The sequence below is a fragment of the Phoca vitulina genome, unplaced genomic scaffold (genome assembly GCF_004348235.1).
Source record: "Phoca vitulina isolate PV1807 unplaced genomic scaffold, GSC_HSeal_1.0 scaffold18, whole genome shotgun sequence".
NCBI lineage: Eukaryota > Metazoa > Chordata > Mammalia > Carnivora > Phocidae > Phoca > Phoca vitulina.
The window spans coordinates 34,507,155-34,523,253 of NW_022589721.1; the positions used below are offsets into that span (position 1 = coordinate 34,507,155).

General features: G+C 65.0%; 2 protein-coding genes across 5 annotated transcripts; one reads left to right on the top strand and one right to left on the bottom strand.

Annotated features, from left to right (window-relative positions):
* The first annotated feature begins 722 nt into the window (after positions 1–722).
* Positions 723–6,772, top strand: MAPK15 (mitogen-activated protein kinase 15). 3 transcript variants are annotated; one of them, XM_032416059.1, is made up of 14 exons: positions 723–857; positions 2,056–2,154; positions 2,400–2,429; positions 2,540–2,630; positions 3,131–3,261; positions 3,349–3,512; positions 3,729–3,868; positions 4,561–4,618; positions 5,024–5,161; positions 5,320–5,425; positions 5,553–5,754; positions 5,872–6,005; positions 6,083–6,211; positions 6,353–6,772. In XM_032416059.1, the coding sequence occupies exons 1-14, from the start codon at positions 789–791 to the stop codon at positions 6,539–6,541; spliced, it is 1,680 nt and encodes a 559-aa protein (XP_032271950.1). In that variant the 5' UTR covers positions 723–788; the 3' UTR covers positions 6,542–6,772. The 3 variants fall into 3 exon arrangements, with proteins under 3 accessions (XP_032271950.1, XP_032271951.1, XP_032271952.1); XM_032416060.1 differs by having other exon boundaries at positions 6,083–6,187; XM_032416061.1 differs by lacking the exon at positions 5,024–5,161.
* A 1,411-nt stretch (positions 6,773–8,183) lies between these two features.
* On the bottom strand, positions 8,184–16,074 carry FAM83H (family with sequence similarity 83 member H). Of its 2 annotated transcripts, XM_032415962.1 has the most exons (5): positions 15,925–16,074; positions 13,955–14,416; positions 12,963–13,127; positions 12,766–12,890; positions 8,184–12,520 (listed from the first exon to the last, which is right to left on the bottom strand). In XM_032415962.1, exons 2-5 carry the CDS (start codon positions 14,399–14,401, stop codon positions 9,685–9,687), a joined length of 3,573 nt encoding a protein of 1,190 aa, XP_032271853.1. In that variant the 5' UTR covers positions 14,402–14,416; positions 15,925–16,074; the 3' UTR covers positions 8,184–9,684. The 2 variants fall into 2 exon arrangements, with proteins under 2 accessions (XP_032271853.1, XP_032271852.1); XM_032415961.1 differs by having other exon boundaries at positions 13,955–16,074.
* Positions 16,075–16,099: the final 25 nt, after the last annotated feature.

Below are 16,099 nucleotides of genomic sequence, written 5' to 3' on the forward strand. Positions count from 1 at the left end.
ATGTGGTGTGTTCCTGTAGTTTCTTTCCTTTTTTGCTGAGCAACGTGCCGTTGGACGCCTGGGCCACGTTTCGTTTATCCATTCCTCTGCGTCAAACGTCGCGGCAACATTTGAGTCGTCTCCAGTGTGGGGCTCCCAGAAACAAAGCTGCTGTGAACACTCATGTGTGACCGTGTGTGTGGACCTGTTTTCGTCTCTTGAGTAACCCTCCGAAGTTCCCGTGACCCAGCAGAAGAGTGCCTGGGTCGTGGTAAATTCATGTTGGAGCAACTGCCAAAGCTGTTTCCGAAGAGGGTGCGGCGTTCTCCGCTCCCACCGGGTGTGCGCGCTCGCTTCTCCGGCCTGGGCTGCGCTGCCGGCGGGACGCCCCCGCCCCGAGAGCCGCCCCCCGCGCTCCCTGGCCCTGACCCGAACCCTCAGCGCCCTCCAGTCCCGGCGCTCCCGCCCCAGACCGCTCGGTAGTTGCGGGGGGGGGGGGTCTGCGAGCCCCGCCCTAACCGCCCGCACCACATCGGCGGAGCTGGGAGGCGGTGGAAGGGGCACCGCGCGGACGCACGCGCGCCTGCAGCCTGGCTTCGGGGACCCGGGCGCTGCGTAGGCGCTGCCGGGGGCCGGGTGGGCGGGGCGGGGCCAGGAGCCGGAGGTGGGGGGCGGGGCTTGGGCCGCACGCCCCGCCCCACACCTGCGCCGCGCAGGCGCAAGGGAGGGGGCCCAGTCTCCAAGGCAACCGGGCTCAACAGTTCCAGCCCTGCCGGCGTCTAGAGGCCCGCCGGCGCCCACCCGCCGGCATGTGCGCCGCGGAGGTGGACCACCACGTAGCCCAGCGATACCTGCTCAAGCGGCGGCTGGGGAAGGGGGTGAGCCCGGCCCCCTGCAGGGCGGGGGCAGGTCCAGTGGGAGGGCTGTTCTCTCCGACGCTGCCCGGGGTCCTGGGCTCGCGACCCGTTTCCTCCACGGACTGGAGGGTGGCCTTGGGCAAGACACCGAGCCCGTCGGGCCTCAGTTTCCTGTAACAGGGCTCTAACAGTGCCCCACTCCAAGGGAGCCCAGGGGTCTCAGGCCGGTGGGACCCTGGACAAACCCCCTCCCCAGTGCCCCGCTGCCCCGCGTCCCCTGCTCCCAGCTGCCTCTTCCGGTGCCCATAGGACACTCTAAGGAGGCCGGGCCGGCCCACTCCAGTCGCTGAGGGCGATGGGTGGATCCCAAGCCTGGCCAAGGAAGGGCCTGAGTGGGTAAATGGTCACGGATTGAGAGCCAGAGCGTTGTGTGAGCAAATGTGCATTTGTATTTGTGTGCGAGAGCGTGTGGGATTGTGTATGAGTGTATGTGAAGGTGTGTGACTGTGTGGGTGTGTACCGGGGGAGGAGAGAAAGAATGTTCCAAACAGTGCAGACAGCAAGTGCAAAGGCCCTGAGGCAAGGACCTGCTGGCTGTGGGGAAGCAGCAGAGTTGGTGTGAACTGGATAGGAGTGGCTAGGGGGAGGGCTCTGATCACCTGCGGCTTTGGGAAGCTGCAAGAGCTTCTACTGGGCATGACACAGAGGCTGATAGCAGACTTTGGTGCCACAAGACTCACCCTGCCTGTTCTGTAGAGGATGGATAGTGGTGTGGGCTAGGGAGACCAGCTAAAAGGTTAGTGTAGTGATCCAGACAGGAGATGTGGGAGAGGCACGAGGCTCAGACCAGGCACGGCAGCAGAGATGGTAGCAAGTGGTGGGATTCTGATGAACTCTGAATGTGGAGCCAATAGGATTTGCTAATAGGCTGGAGGGAGGATGGGAAAGAGGGGAGAGGTGCCCAGAACAGGCTTCATCTCCCACCCAGAATCTCCCATCTGTGAGCTTATCTCCTCCTGGGCCTTGCTTGCCATCACCCTCCTGGGCAGCGAGCTGAGCATCCTGCAGCTGCAGGGACCTCACCCAGAGCCACAGCCCCTCACCACACCCTCATTCCCTCCCAGGAGCCAGAGCGGGGAGGAGGAGCAGTCTGGTGGGCAGGGGAGGGCTGGGCAGGAGTCTGGCCCTGTGCCCCACAAGCTAACCAGCCTTCTCACAGGCCTATGGCATCGTGTGGAAGGCAGTGGATAGGAGGACTGGCGAGGTCGTGGCCATCAAGAAAATCTTTGATGCCTTTAGAGATAAGACAGATGCCCAGGTAAGTGAGTGGAGAAGAGGTGTGAGAAGGACAAGGGCAGGGGTGTGGGGTGACTCCCTGCTGCCTAGTAGCTAGCTCCGGTGTTATTTTGAAGCCTGTTCACAGCAGGTTTCTGTCATTGCTCAGAGCAACTGGTGCAACTGGTGAGTGGGTGTGGGTGACGAGCATCAATCCCTATAGATACTTTCAAGAAGTGGGCTTCCTTCTTCCTCCATACCCACACTCACGTTTCTGTCTCATTCCAGAGAACGTTCCGGGAAATCATGCTGCTCCAGGTGAGTGGCCAGGGCCATCTGACCACCTCCCCAGGTGCAGTTTCTCCAAACAAGGGGAGAAGCCCAGACCCTCGCCCCTCAAAGCACACAGCCCCTGGCTCTCTCCTTAGGAACTTGGGGACCATCCCAACATCATCCGCCTCCTGGATGTGATCCGGGCGGAGAATGACAGGGACATTTACCTGGTGTTTGAGTCTATGGGTGAGTGAGGCCTTGCTCAGTCCTGGTACAGGACCCTCCAGTGGCCTGCCTCCCTTTGTACGCCCCCCTTGCTGCTCGGGTCACCATAGCGGCCAGCCCTCAGCTAGGGCAGTTCCTCGGCGGGCAAGGACAAACAGCTGGTGTGCGTCAGCACTTGGGCCTGTCAGTGACCACGTTGAGCCCCCCTCCACAAGGCTCCTGCTTTCTCCACTGTTGGCAGCTATATTTTCCTTTTTCTACCCGTTTTATAAAACAAGGCAACAGGAAATAAAGTATTAAAAGTAATCCCACAGACTTTTATTGCTGTACCAACAAAGACAGCAAGCGGGCCTGAGAAGCTTGCCAGAACCACTGGAAGTGTGTGTGCCCAGGACAGGGTCAGGGACAGGGCTTCGAGGGTGGCCAGTGGGACCTGGGGACTGTGGCCACAGGAGGGTCCAAAGTGGGACAGACCTGTGCACTCTGCCCGGGCCCCCAGGCTGACCCACATGCTCCCCTAGACACCGACCTGAATGCTGTCATCTGTAAGGGCAGGCTGCTGAAGGACATCCACAAGCGCTACATCTTCTACCAGCTCCTACGGGCCACCAAGTTCATCCACTCAGGACGCGTCATCCACCGGGACCAGAAGGTGCCACCAGTTCTCCATTCGTGGGCCCTGTCCCCCCACTGTGTGCACCCACCCCTGACAGCCCTCAGTCCACCTCCTCTCCTGCAGCCTTCCAACATTCTCCTGGACTCCAGCTGCTTGGTGAAGCTCTGCGACTTTGGTCTTGCCCGCTCCCTCAGCGGCCTCCCTGAGGGGTCTGAGGGCCAGGCCCTGACAGATTACGTGGCCACACGCTGGTACCGGGCTCCCGAGGTGCTGCTGTCCTCAAGCTGGTAAGAGCATCATTCCCCCCACCCACCTCTGCAATCCTACCTTCACCTTCCCCTGCAGCACCCCCCATATCCTCTTGCCCAGCCTTCTTGTGCCCCGACATGCATCCTCACTGGCTCCCTCCCAGCACTCCAGACCCCGCCCCCTTGAATGTCTCTCCTCCTCCCTCCACCTCTGCCTCCAGGGTCCCCCCATGCCTCCACCCCTTCCTGCCCCAGGTACACCCCTGGGGTGGACATGTGGAGTCTGGGCTGCATCCTGGGGGAGATGCTTCGGGGGAGGCCCCTGTTCCCTGGCACATCCACACTGCACCAGCTGGAGCTGATCCTGGAGACCATCCCACCACCATCCAAGGAGGGTGAGTGTGTGCAGGGGCCTGCTGGGCATCAGGGAGTCTGAGAGTCAGCACACACAGCTGTGGGGGGACAGCACGGTACCGGCCAGGACTGGTGGGGAGGAGGCTGGGGACGAGGGGGACGGGAAGGGTCCAGAGCCTCAGAAGACAAGAAAGGGCAGGCCCTATGCATGCTAGGCCCAGGGAGAAGCTAGGGGTCCTCGAGGGCCAAGCAGTGCCCATGAAGGGTCCAGCTGGGTCAGGACAAGAGCGGAGGCTGGTGGGAGCAGGTCCGGCAGCTGTGCTGGGAGTGGCGCGGCAGAGGTCGGGGGAAGAGGCGTGGGGGTAGGTAGTCTAGGGAGTCCTTCCTCTTCCTTGGGGGAGGGAGTGGGGGGGGAGGATCCGGGGGGGGGAGCCCTATTGTCTTCCCCAGGTGGAAGTGGGGGGGCTCTTCCATGGAGGTGGGAATGCCCAGACTGGAGTGCGTGTGCAGGAATGGGAGCAGGAGTGTGCGAGGGCAGGCACGCATGCAGGAGCAGGAGTGTGCACACAGCATGAATCCAGGTATTCAAGCTCGGTCCCGCCAGGCAGCCCAAGCCCTGCAGAGAGACAGGCACTCCACAGCGCAGGAGGAGACAGCTGGCCCCAGACCTCCCTGGGCTGCCCAGCTGGACCAGGCCCTCCCCATCACACACCTCCTGTCCACCCACCTGCAGACCTCCTGGCTCTTGGCTCAAGCTACAGTGCCTCTATCCTGCCCTGCCTGGGGTCCCGGTGAGTGGGGCTGCTTAGGAGCTTGGCTCTGGCACGCTTCTGGTCAACCTGCTGGCCAGTCTGTCAGCCCAGACCTGGGCCCTGGTCTTCCCATGGCGGTCCCCAACCCAGCAGTTTGGTTACGCTAAAAATGAGGAATCTCCAGCGTCACCCAGCATGGCCTGAGGCGTGGGGAGGCCCACAGGAACGGAGCAGGGCACGCAGAGGAAGGGACCGGAGGGCAAGGCAGGGAGGGGTCTCGCCGCCCTCCCAGGCTGCCTGAGGGTGTTGCGTGGGGAGGGGAGATGCACCGGGACAGTTAAGTGGTGCTGGGCGGAGGGTCAGGGTCGGAAGCAGAGCTGCCACGGATACGGATGTGGGGAGGGGCGCCGACCTGGAGAGGGGACAACACGCGGGCGCCCGCAGGCCACGGCAGACGCTGGACACCCTCCTGCCGCCAGACACACCCCCGGAGGCCTTGGATCTCCTCAGGGGACTCCTGGTATTTGCCCCGGAGAAGCGGCTTAGCGCAGCCCGGGCACTGCAGCACCCCTACGTGCAGAGGTAGGGCGGGGGAGAGGGCGGCATCCCGACCAGCTCCTCCCTGGCTGGGGCTGGGTGTTGGGTCGCGGATCTGGGCTCGGTCGGAGAGGCCCGAGAGGCCCGCCTGACGGCAGCGCGAGTCTCGCTTCTCCCACACCCGCTTCGCTGGCTCCCCGCAGGTTCCACTGCCCGGCTCGTGAGTGGACACTGGATTCGGCTGTGCGGCTCCCGGTGCTCGAAGGAGTTCAGCTCTCAGCCCCCGAGTATCGCAGCCGCGTCTATCAGGTGCTCTGGCCGCGACCACCACCGTCCCCCATCCACGCTCACCCTCAAGGCCTTCCCCTGCCTCAGCGACCCCCAGAGCCCTCTACACCCGCGCCGTGCACCTCTGAGCGCCCCTCCCTTCCCGCAGATGATCCTGGAGCGCAGGGGCAACAGCCACATCCCCAGAGAGAAGGGCCTGGGGGGCACACTCGCGGGGGCAGAGCCCAGTGCCCCCCAGCCCCAGGCGCACCTGCTCGACCCCAGAGCCGTCCCTCAGCTGCCCCCGGGCTCGCCCACGCAGAACCCCGGACGCAGACCTCAGAGCAGCCCGGGTCACCAGTCCGCGCACGGTGTGTGATCTCGGACGGCCGCCCCGCACGGAGCACGGCCCCTGCCCCTTCTGGGTGGAGCCACCAAGCGTCCGCCGCGCCGGACTGACCCTGAGGCTTGATCTTCGCACCCCACAGACATGGCCTGCGGAGCCAAGAACCTTCCGTGGCGGAACTCGGCCCCCCTGCTCCAGCCTCTGCCCCCAGGAGGTCTCGGGAGAGGGGAGAGGCCCCCTGGGGCCACGGTGGAGGCCCCCTCGGCACCCTCGTGGGTAGGTCGGCCCGGGAGGGTCTCTCTCGCTCCTTTCCAAGGGCCCCTGCAGTGACCCCGTGACACGCCTCTTCCCAGGTGAAGCCCAGCGGGAAGGGGGCGGCGTCCTCCCTGGCCTCGCAGGCCGCCGCCCAGGTGGCCGTCCAGGCCCTAATCCGGAGCGACTGGAATCCGGGCCGTGGGGTGAGGGCGACCGGCGCGCGACGGGTGAGCTCGCCGGGATCCCCGGCCCTCCGCTCCCTTGCCGTCCTTCCCGCCCCCTTGGCCGCTGGGTTCGCCGGGTTCGCCCGGGTCAGTGCTCTCTGCTCCCTCTGGTCCCGCCCCTTATGCGACCCCTCGACCGTGCAGGTCCCTCGCGGCCTTCCCACGGATGCCCGGCCCGAGCCTCGGCCGGGCCGGAGGATGTTCAGCGCCTCGGCCTCGCAGGGAGCCCAGGGCGCTGCAAGGGCTGCACTCGGGGGCTACTCACAGGCCTACGGTACCGTCTGCCGCTCGGCGCTGGGCCGCCTGCCCCTGCTTCCCGGGCCACGCGCCTAAGGTGCCCTACCAGCCTTCAGTCCAGCTCTTCTGCTCAGCCGCGGCCCTTCGCGCAGTCCCCCGCCCCTCTCCCAGCCCGGGATTTGCCCCCAAGTACCCCATGCTCTCCACCCCCTCTTACCCGCTCGTCCTTTTGCCTGGCCATATTCTTGAGATCCAGGGAGCCTGTCCAGGCCTCTCTGGGGGAGTAGATGAGGTTCCCACCCATCCCCAATCACTTCCTCCAATAAAGTCTTGTCCATCCCCACTCAGCCTTCCTGCCTATCTTCTATTCTCAGTGAGGGACTCCCTCTGAGGCCACACCACCCCTTGCCTGGAGTCCACCCCCTTCGGAGGACCCCCATGTCTAGTACAGAGCCCAGGAGAAGCTGCGAGGACACCTGCTGTCCCTGGGTGGCCCCTGTCTGCCCTGTGCCCCCTGCTCTCCCTGGAGGCTCACAGCGCCAGTGACTGGCCTGGAGGGCTCCTCGGGGCCAGCTTCCCCTCCTCTCTCCACAAATGCTCTGGGGCCTGCCTGGTGCCAGAACACTATCAGAGGGACAAGGCTACCCCAGGGTGCCCTGGGGGGGGGGGGCAGAGACTTGCACCTGTTGCCTCAGTGCAAGCCATCACCTGAGGGCATTTGTGACCCTGAGCGAGAGTGGCCGTGGATGGGAGGACAGGGCAGTGCCCCAGGCTACAGCCCCTGACTGTGACCGTTGTGCTCTGGGCCACCAACAGTGACTGGCAGCCAGTCTGTCCTGGCGGGGGGTGGGTCCAGGGGGGTGGGAGCTGTAGAGTTTCAAGGGGCCCTGTGGGCACCTGTCTCATGGTTCCGGGTGTGCCTTGCACCACACCTGACCCCGGGCAGGGGCTGGAACACACAGGCCACTTCCCAACTGCCCGGCTGGAGCTCACAGTCTAAAGGATGCGGCCTGTGCTGTGTTGGGGGCTGGGCTGCCAGGAGCAGGACCTCTGCTCACCTGTAAAAGCTGCTGGCTGCTAGGAGAGCCACAGGTGGGAAGGGCAGGGAGAGCTGGGCAGAGGGCGGGCCCAGACCAGGTGGTTGGTTGCAAGAGATGGAGAAAGCTCAAGAGGACTTGGGAGGAGGCCCAGAAAGGAGGCAAGAGTAAATGCCCCAGTTCTGGCCTGGAGGTGAGCCAGTCAGGAGACCAGGCTGCCCAGCGGGTAGTCGGTTGAGTTCTTAGAGCCTGAGGCATAGCCCCCAGGTGATGGACGAGGGGGACGGATGAGGCAGTGGGAAGGAATGCCACAGCCCAGAGAGGAGCAGGTGGGGCCCCAGGAAGCCCAGCCCTGCAAACACGGGGCGGCTGGAGGGGCTGAGGGATCCGGACACCTGGGCACTGGTGTCTGGGGGCGAGGGGGCTGGGAAGTGTCTGCTGGGCTTGGTGATCAGGAGCCCTCAGGGGAGTGCCAGTGGGGTGTGCCTAGGCAGAGGGCTGGCGGAATTGAGGAGTGGGAGTAGTGGATGAAAGCATTTGCCTGTTTAGGGGAGCGGGTCATGGGAAGGTGAGGCGGAGTCTCCAGGGTTCCATGTGGCTGCAGTACAGATGGGGGGGGTCTTTAGTGGGCCCCACAGGGATGGGTGGTGCCGTCCGGAGGGAAATGTGAGTTCCCAAGACTTAACATTTGCAATATACTAACTGGGTGATTAATATATGTATTTAGGAATGTGTTGGAATATTTTGTTGTGTTTTATTGTTAACACCAAAATGTGCAGAATCACATTTGAGACGTGTTATTCAGCACGACGTGGAGGATGCAGACAGGAGGCTGCATGGGCTCCCCCTTAGCAACGGGCCGCGCCAAGCACGCGAGAGCGAACAGGTGAGCAAGCACATCAAGGCCAAAAAACACTCCAGCGCATCTGGCTCCTCAGTGACCTTTTCCACCTGAACCAAAGTACCCCCCAGCCTCCCCGCCCTCCCTTCTCCAGCTGTCTGGAGTCAGAACTGCTGCCTTTGCTCAGTGGCCTTGTTCCTTAAATCCTTTCCCAGTCTGCGTGATTTCGATTTCTTATTCTTAAAAAAAAAAAAAAAAAAAAAAGGGGTGCAGAAACACTAACTTCACAATGCTAGCACTTACAGTGGGGGACTTCCTAAGCATTTGGTGTTAAAATGTGTTATTCCAAATCAAAGTCACTCTCCAGAGGTGAAAAAGATACAGGAAAGGTAGGTGGGGAAGCTCTGACTTTGCAGGTTGGTGACAAAGAGGGAAGGATCCAGACCAGGGTGCAGCTGGGGTCTGCTGCGCACCCGAAGGACCAGGACCCTTGGAGCAATGGGCCGGGCTCAGGCACCACCACACCGGAGCCCTGCCCTCAGCTGTTCGAGGACAAGCGTTCCAGGGCAGGGCCGAGGCCCAGCATGCGTGGAGACCTGGCTTTATGGTGCTGCGCCCCCGGCGCTCTCACCCCTAGTGGGGGTCTGGGGTGCCGGCTGCAGCCCTGCAGGAAGAGAGGCTGGGTCGGTCTCCGTTCTCCTGGCAGGACAGTCAGCCAGCTCTGCCTCCCCAGGGTGGGCCACTGAAACGGCTGCCAGGACGCAGAGAGGGAGGCAGTGAGGAGGAACGCAAGCAGGGCAGGAAGTGAACCCTGAGCCACCGGGGGTGGAGGGGGAGACCCCGGCTGGCCAGGGGAGAGGCTGGGGCTGCCAGGAGGTGGGCAAGAGGCAGCTGTGAGGAAGCCGTAGAGCCAGGAGGCAGTGAGCAGAGGCGAACCCTGAGACACGGAAGCCCTGAGACATGGAGCCCCCAAAGATGGGGGACGGAGGCACAAAGAGATGGGCCCCCCAAAAGGTGGGGGCGTAAGGCACAAAAAGATGGGGCCCTGAGGTGAATGAAGGTCTAAAGGGGACCTGAAGCCCAGAGAGATGGTGGAGGCAGATGCGCAGGAATGGGAGGCTCAGGGCCCAGGGGCAGAGGTGGAGCTGGAGGAGTGAGGCGTGGGGCAGTGAGGGGCTGGCGCCCCAGCGGGGAGCGGCCAGGGCAAAAGGCAGGCGAGCTACTGGGTGAGCTCCGGGCGCAGCCAAGCTCTGGCGGTGCTCAGCCGCTTCCACGCCGCCTTGAGGGGAGGAGAGCCAGGTGCTCTGCCTGGTGGGTGGTAGCGAGGGGGCACCTGGTCCAGGGCTGGGGCGCCAGGAGGCTCACTTCCTTTTGAAAGTACCCAGGATCCTGGGCATGAACTTGCCCACCTTGCTGTCCCTGGTGTCGTCCTCTGCTGTGCCCTCCCCTGCCCCCGGGCCTCCGGCCTCTTCCTTTTTGCAGAAGACCTCAAACCGGCTGTAGACGCGCTTCTCCTTGCGCATGCTCTCCATGCGGAGCAGCAGCCGGTCGCGGTCCTCGGCGCTGGCAGGCAGGGTGCGGCTCAGCCTTCCCTGGGTCCCCAAGCTGTCCGAGCGGAAGATGGCAGAGCATTTGTCCTTGTCGGACATGTCAGGGGCCAGGCCGCCAGCAGCTGGTGAGCGGCCTAGCTCAGGACTGCTGTGAGCCAGGCCCGGGGCCGGGGCGGGGACCCCGCGGTGTTTCTGGCCGTGGGCGCTGATCTGCTCCAGAATGGCTTTCGTGTCGTCCCGCAGGTTGCTGCTGTACAAGGCGTTGGCCGTGGTGGAGCCCATGCGCGCCCGCGGGCCCCGCTCGTCTCCAGTGGCAGCCTCCGTGCTCTCAGCCCTGCCCAGCGACGGCCGCCGGGGGCTCTCGGGCTGCCCGTTCTCCTGCGGCGCTGGGAAGCCGCCCTCTTCCTCCGTGCGCCGCTCAGCCTTGGGGCTCAGCAGCTGGCGGAGGCGCAGGGAGCCCTTGCGCAAGACTTCCATGGGGCCGCCGGCCGTCTCCTCCGCGACCCCAGTCTTGGGAGACTCCTCGGAGAAGGGAAGGCTGAGGCTGCCCCTGCGCTCCGGCACAGGGGGGACCGGGCTGCCCCTGCGCTCCGGCACAGCGGGGACCGGGCTGCCCCTGCGCTCTGGCACAGGGGGGACCGGGCTGCCCCTGCGCTCCGGCACAGCGGGGACCGGGCTGCCCCTGCGCTCCGGCACAGCGGGGACCGGGCTGCCCCTGCGCTCTGGCACAGCGGGGACGGGGCTGCCCCTGCGCTCGGGATAGGCCGAGGTGGGGCTCCCTTTCGGCTCAGGGTGAGGTGCCTGGCGCGGCCCTGGCCCCTCCAGCGGGGGGCTGACCCGCCCTTGTGGGGAGGCGGAGCGGCCCTGGGCAGAGAGAAAGCGAGAGGGCAGCCGGTCGGTGCCGCTCCGGCCCAGCGTGTCTAGCAGCTGGGTGGCAGTAAGCGTGGCGGCTCCCGGCTGCCTCTCAGCCTCCTGGTGCAGCTGCTGTGCGAAGGAGTCGCGCAGGTCCAGCAGGCAACTCTCGAGGCTGCGGCGCTCGCTCCCCGCCCCAGCCAGCGCCACCGCCTCCTCCCGCCACGCCTGGGACACAACAGCCTTGCTATGGCTGGCGACTGTGACTGGGGCCCCCGGCCCTCCGGCATCACGCGCCGGGCCCTTGTATTTCTCCAGGAGCTCGGCCACCTTGGTGGAAGTGGCGGAGCGCATGGCCTCGCCACCGGGGCCCAGCATCTCGCTGACCGCCTGCTCCTTGTGCAGCAGCTGCGCCTTCTCGGTAGTGGCCGCCATGGCCCCACCGGCGCCCTCGGCCTGCGAAGCGCTGAAGATCAGGGAGGAGCGCAGGCGCGAGCTGCGCTGGATCAGCGGGTTCAAGCGCGAGCGGAAGGAGTCCTGCTTGGCCAGCCCCGCCTCCTCCAGGCCCTCGCGCTCTGGGCTGTCGCCACCACCGCCGCCGGAGCAGGGCCCCAGGCCCTTGGCCGGGTAGGGCGCACGGGAGGCTAAGGGGAGCAGGTCCCCGGGGGCCATTCGGCCGCCGGACACCAGAACGTCGTCTTCATAGGCCTCAGCCTCCATGGGTGCCGGCAGGCCCTCCTCGCCCGCGTCCTCGCCGTGGCAACCGCTCAGGTAGGACGCCAGGCGCCAGTGCCGCAGCCCCGCCCGCCCCTCGGGCCCGCCCCTGCGCTCCTGCTCCGCGTCGGCCGCGGCGTCTGCGCCCTGCCTTGCCGCTGCCTGGCACGGGAAGCGCTGGCCCAGGTTGGGGCGGGGGGCTCCGCTGGGTTCCAGGCCGCGGGGCCCGGGCCCCGAGGCGGGGTCTGAGCCGTGGCGCACCTCGCGCGACGCGCTGGACGGCACGTAGTCCAGCCGCTGGTGTCCGTCGGGGCCGAGCTCGGGGAAGCGTGGCCCGGGCCCCAGCGCGAAGTCGTCGTGCTCGGCGAAGCCGGGGCGGCCAGCGCGCAGCTTCTCAAACAGGCCCTGCGGCCGCGCCGGCGCGAGCTGCGGGTCCCACTGGTAATGCTGCTGGTAGAGCTGGTCACGGTGGAAGTGACTGGTCTGGAAGCGGAAGTCGTCACCGTGGCTGAGGAACGTCTGCCGTGACACCTGCCGCGCAGCCGCGAAGTTCTCCACCGCGCCGGTGCCGTCGGCGGCCGCGTAGCTGTGCCGCTTCAAGGTGTCCATCTCCAGATGCCGGGCCTGAAAGAAGCCCCGCGGGCCCGCGAGCTCTCCCCCTAGTCCTGCCTCCGCGTCCAGCCGCCGCGACAACGGCCGCAGTCCCGCGTGCGGCTCCAGGGCTCCCGCGGGCATCCGCGCTGGCTCCTCCCGGCGGAAGGCAGACAAGAAGTGGCGGTCGGGGTCGAGGAAGGAGGGGAAACCCAGGCCCTCTTCCCGAGGCGGTGGGAACAGGAGGTGCGCTCGTTTGGGGAAGGAGAAAGGGGTCGGCGCCCCGGTCACCTGGCCGCCCATAAGGGGCCCGGCTCCCGCGTATGGAGCCAGGGCGTAAGCATCCATGCGGGCCAGTGCCCCGGCTGAGGGCACCAGAGGCTCGGACTGCGCGAACAGGATGCGGAACTCCTCATCGAAGCTGGAGACCAGCTCGCCCTGGAACACGTGCGCCAGGCTTCGGTGGATCTTCTCGAAGGACCACATGAAGCTGCGGGTGGGGCGGGGGTCAAGATCAGAGTCAAGGAGAGGGGCGGAGCCAGCGCCGGAGGAGGGGGCGGGGCTGAGCAGCAGCGGGGACGCGCAAGGCCACCTGTGGTTCTGAAGCGTCAAGTCTGCAAGGACCGGAGGGGGGGGGTGCTGTGCCAGGGGCCACTGGACTAGGGCTTGGGCAGGCGAGGTCCTTAGGCGGGGGCCCTTAGGTGGGGAGGTGTCGGGATTGCGGGCTGCGCGCACCTGTAGCTGCCACTCATAACCACGGCACAGTCCACTAGCAGGAACTTCTCCTTCACGTGGCCCTTGAAGGACTTCCCAGTGCGGCAGTAGTAGGTGGGGCCTGCCACAGTGCGCACGCGCAGGAACTGGGGAGGGAGAGGCATTAGGTCTCTGCAGGGGAGTCTTCCACCTCCCTACACACCCCCTGGGTCACTCACATCCACGTGGTGCAGGTTGACGCGGCACTTGTCGGCCATGTCTAGGAAGTGCTGCGCATTCATCTCATCCAAGAGGATGTAGACCGGGACCCGGCGAGCCGCTGCCTCCAGCACTTCACCAAGCAGGTCCACGTCGGTGAACATGTCCATCACCACGGCCACCACCTGCGGGGGGCAGGTTAGGGACAGAGGACAGACCCCTCTGCTGTCCTACTATTCTCTAGCCATTCCTGCCTGGCCCGGGCAAGGCCTCAGGATCACCCATGAACACGGCAAATCGCCCTCTAGCCCATCCCATGGGAGAGTGGGGCCCTGCCAGGGAAGGGGAGTCAGGAGGAAAAGGCCTACCAGAGGGGGTGTGGGGCTGCTGGTGGGTGGGTGGCCCATGATGGAGCCCTAGGCAGGCACAGGGCCTACCTCCTGTTGGGGAAGGGGCAAGGCAAATGAGGCCCCTGAGAGGCACCTCACACTGCCCTGCCCTAGATGGCCGAGCCCAGGCCCTAGCTCTGCCCCTGGGAGGAGACCGCTGTAGAGGGTGCACAGGGCAGTTGGGGGTCTCTAGCTTCTGGATCTGCTGCCTCCGCTTCCATGTCTGGCTCCCTTTGCTGTTTGCCACCTGTTTGGTGGGGTCAAGCCTGGGTCAAAGGTTCGACTAGAGAATTCTCTGAACCATAAATCCAGACCAGGAAGGGGGCCTAGCATCCCAGGGCCCTTGAGTTTCTGGGCACTGGGCGTGACCAAGGGCAAGCAAAACTGTGCAGCGTGCCCCCCGCAGCCTGCAATAACCAAACACTTCGCGCCCCCCAAAGCTGGCTGCCAGGGAGCCTGTGCCGTAGCGCGAAGGCTGGAGAGGCGTGGCCAGTTGGCCCTGGCCTCGCCCTTGCCCCCTAAGCTGGAAACGCTGGTATTTTCCTTTCACCGCACACTCCGCTCATGCTGCGAGGTCCGGCTCGGGCCCTGCCCCACTGGCCACCCAGCCCGCGACAGCACACCTGCTGGGCAGAGCGGATCATCCTTCGGGCCTCGTCCTTAATGCTGGGGCTGTCGGGCGGTGGTGGCTGGACCAGCGTCGTGACTTCAGTGCCCTGGAAGCCGAAGGTCAGGGGCCAGCCCAGGTCAAGCTCAGGCACTGCCTGGTCGGAGTTCATGGGCCAGTAGGTGCCCGAGGAGCCGTCCATGTCCACATTGGGAGGGCTGCCTTCGGGGGGCTCGCGAGCAACATGCTGTGGGGGCCGCAGGTGGCGGCTCACGTGCTCCAGCTCCTCAGGGCACAGGAAGGCAGGTGCCCCCTCAGATGCCAGGAAGCGGCTGTAGGCCTCTGGCCCTCCCTCAGCCAGGGCATCCACTGCCAGGCGGTAGTACTCTTTGTAGTGAGGTGGCAGGTACCCAGGTGCCAGCGGGTTGTCCCCCTGCGAGGAGCTCTGGGAGCGACGGGCCATGTCGGGGCCAGGGGCCTGGGGAGGGGCAGGGAGACACATTCCTGGGGCAGCGGCACGGGGCCCGCTCCCCGCCCCCCACCATGTGTAGACACACACTGTACAGGGGCTGTCTGTGACCCTGAGCGGGTCCCAGGATGCCCCCTGGCTGGCGGGGTGCCGGGAGGGTGCCCGGCCCTGTCTCATGTTGCTCCGTGCTGGTGGGGCCCTTCCTCCTCCCAGGCCCTCGGGAGCGCCTGCACCCTGGTTTCCAGGCAGGGGCTCTGGCTGCACGAAGCCCCCACTCAGGGTTCCTTTATGGCCCCTGTGACCCAGGTACTTCTTTGTGGGCCCCTTCCTCCATAAAAAGAAAACCATTATTTTATGATTGTTGGCATGAAGAAAATATAATCCAGGCTGGATTCTTTATTATATTGGCTTTTTTCTTCTGATTTGGGCATTAGTGCATTTTCGTGGGCCCTGAACGAAATCGTGTACTGAACAAGTCAGGTGGCCCCCCACCTGTGTGTCTCTGTCCGCAGTACAGGGGGGCGAGGGGGGGCCCAGGGCCACTCGCTGGGCCTCTCTGGCTCATTACCTCCACTGTAAAATGCAGCTGCCTGGGCTGACCTGCTCCCGTGCCTGGCCCAATGTGAGCTCAGCCCACAAAACTTGTCACTTTTGCCCCAGGCCTCAGCACCTGTCCTATGGGGTCACACACTCTGAGCCCCAACCTATTCGCAGACTTCACAGCCCTCCAAACTCTGACCCCTGCCCTTTGTCCCTGTCCACCAGGACCACTCCCTTCCCTTTGACCCATCCACCTTTCTAGCCACTGTCCCACCTTAGATAAAAACCCGAGCCACACCCCCTGGCAGATCCGGGCAGCAGCCTCCTGGCTCTCCACAAGCTTAGAGTCCTGCATGGCTAAGCCCAGCCTTGCATGCCAGTGGCGGTCTTCTGTCTCTGGCCATGCCCTGCTCCCCGCTGTGCTCTGGATGAAGCCTGAGCCCTTGGCTGTGGCCATCAGGCTCATCCTGGGCTCCAGATGTGCCTCTCCCCTTGTCCCAACTTCACGCTGACACCTAAGCCCCGCCCGGTCCACTCCAGTCCACCTGCCTCCCAAGGGCCTGTGAGGGAGCCTAGGCTGGGAGAAGCTGCCTTTAGCTCTGGAAGGCCACATGGGGGCCTCTTTTGGATCCCCAGGGGGCATCAATCCAATCCCTGAACTGCCTAGACACCTGTCCTCCTCCTACCCTGGAAGGAGAGCCCCAGGCGCTGCCCACCCCACCCCAGCCGCCGCTTGGGGCTGGGACAGAGCTGGATTCGGATCCCACCCAGCCCTCAGGTTCCTGGATGCTGGTCTTGCCACAGGGGCAGCTGGTTGCTGCTGACTGGCCGGGGTCACTGGGTGGTCGGAGGCAGCTGGGCACTGGAGAATGTCAGGGCTGAGACTGTTGTGTATGACGACCCGAGGGACCTCTCCTGTCTGCTCTCCTGGGGGGTGACAGGCAGACTGGACGTGCCGTGGGGGTGGGAGATGATACCTGGGAGAGGGTCTGCAGGAAAGCTGTTCTGCCGTTCCTTCCTCGGGGCACCACCCTCCGTGGTTACACACAAGACATCCATACTGTCCTCAGAGGCAGACCCCGCTGGGGCACAAGGTGCGGGTCTGTCTGTAGTGGGCTCGCCCACAGTATCCGACGGGGGGGGGGGGGGGGG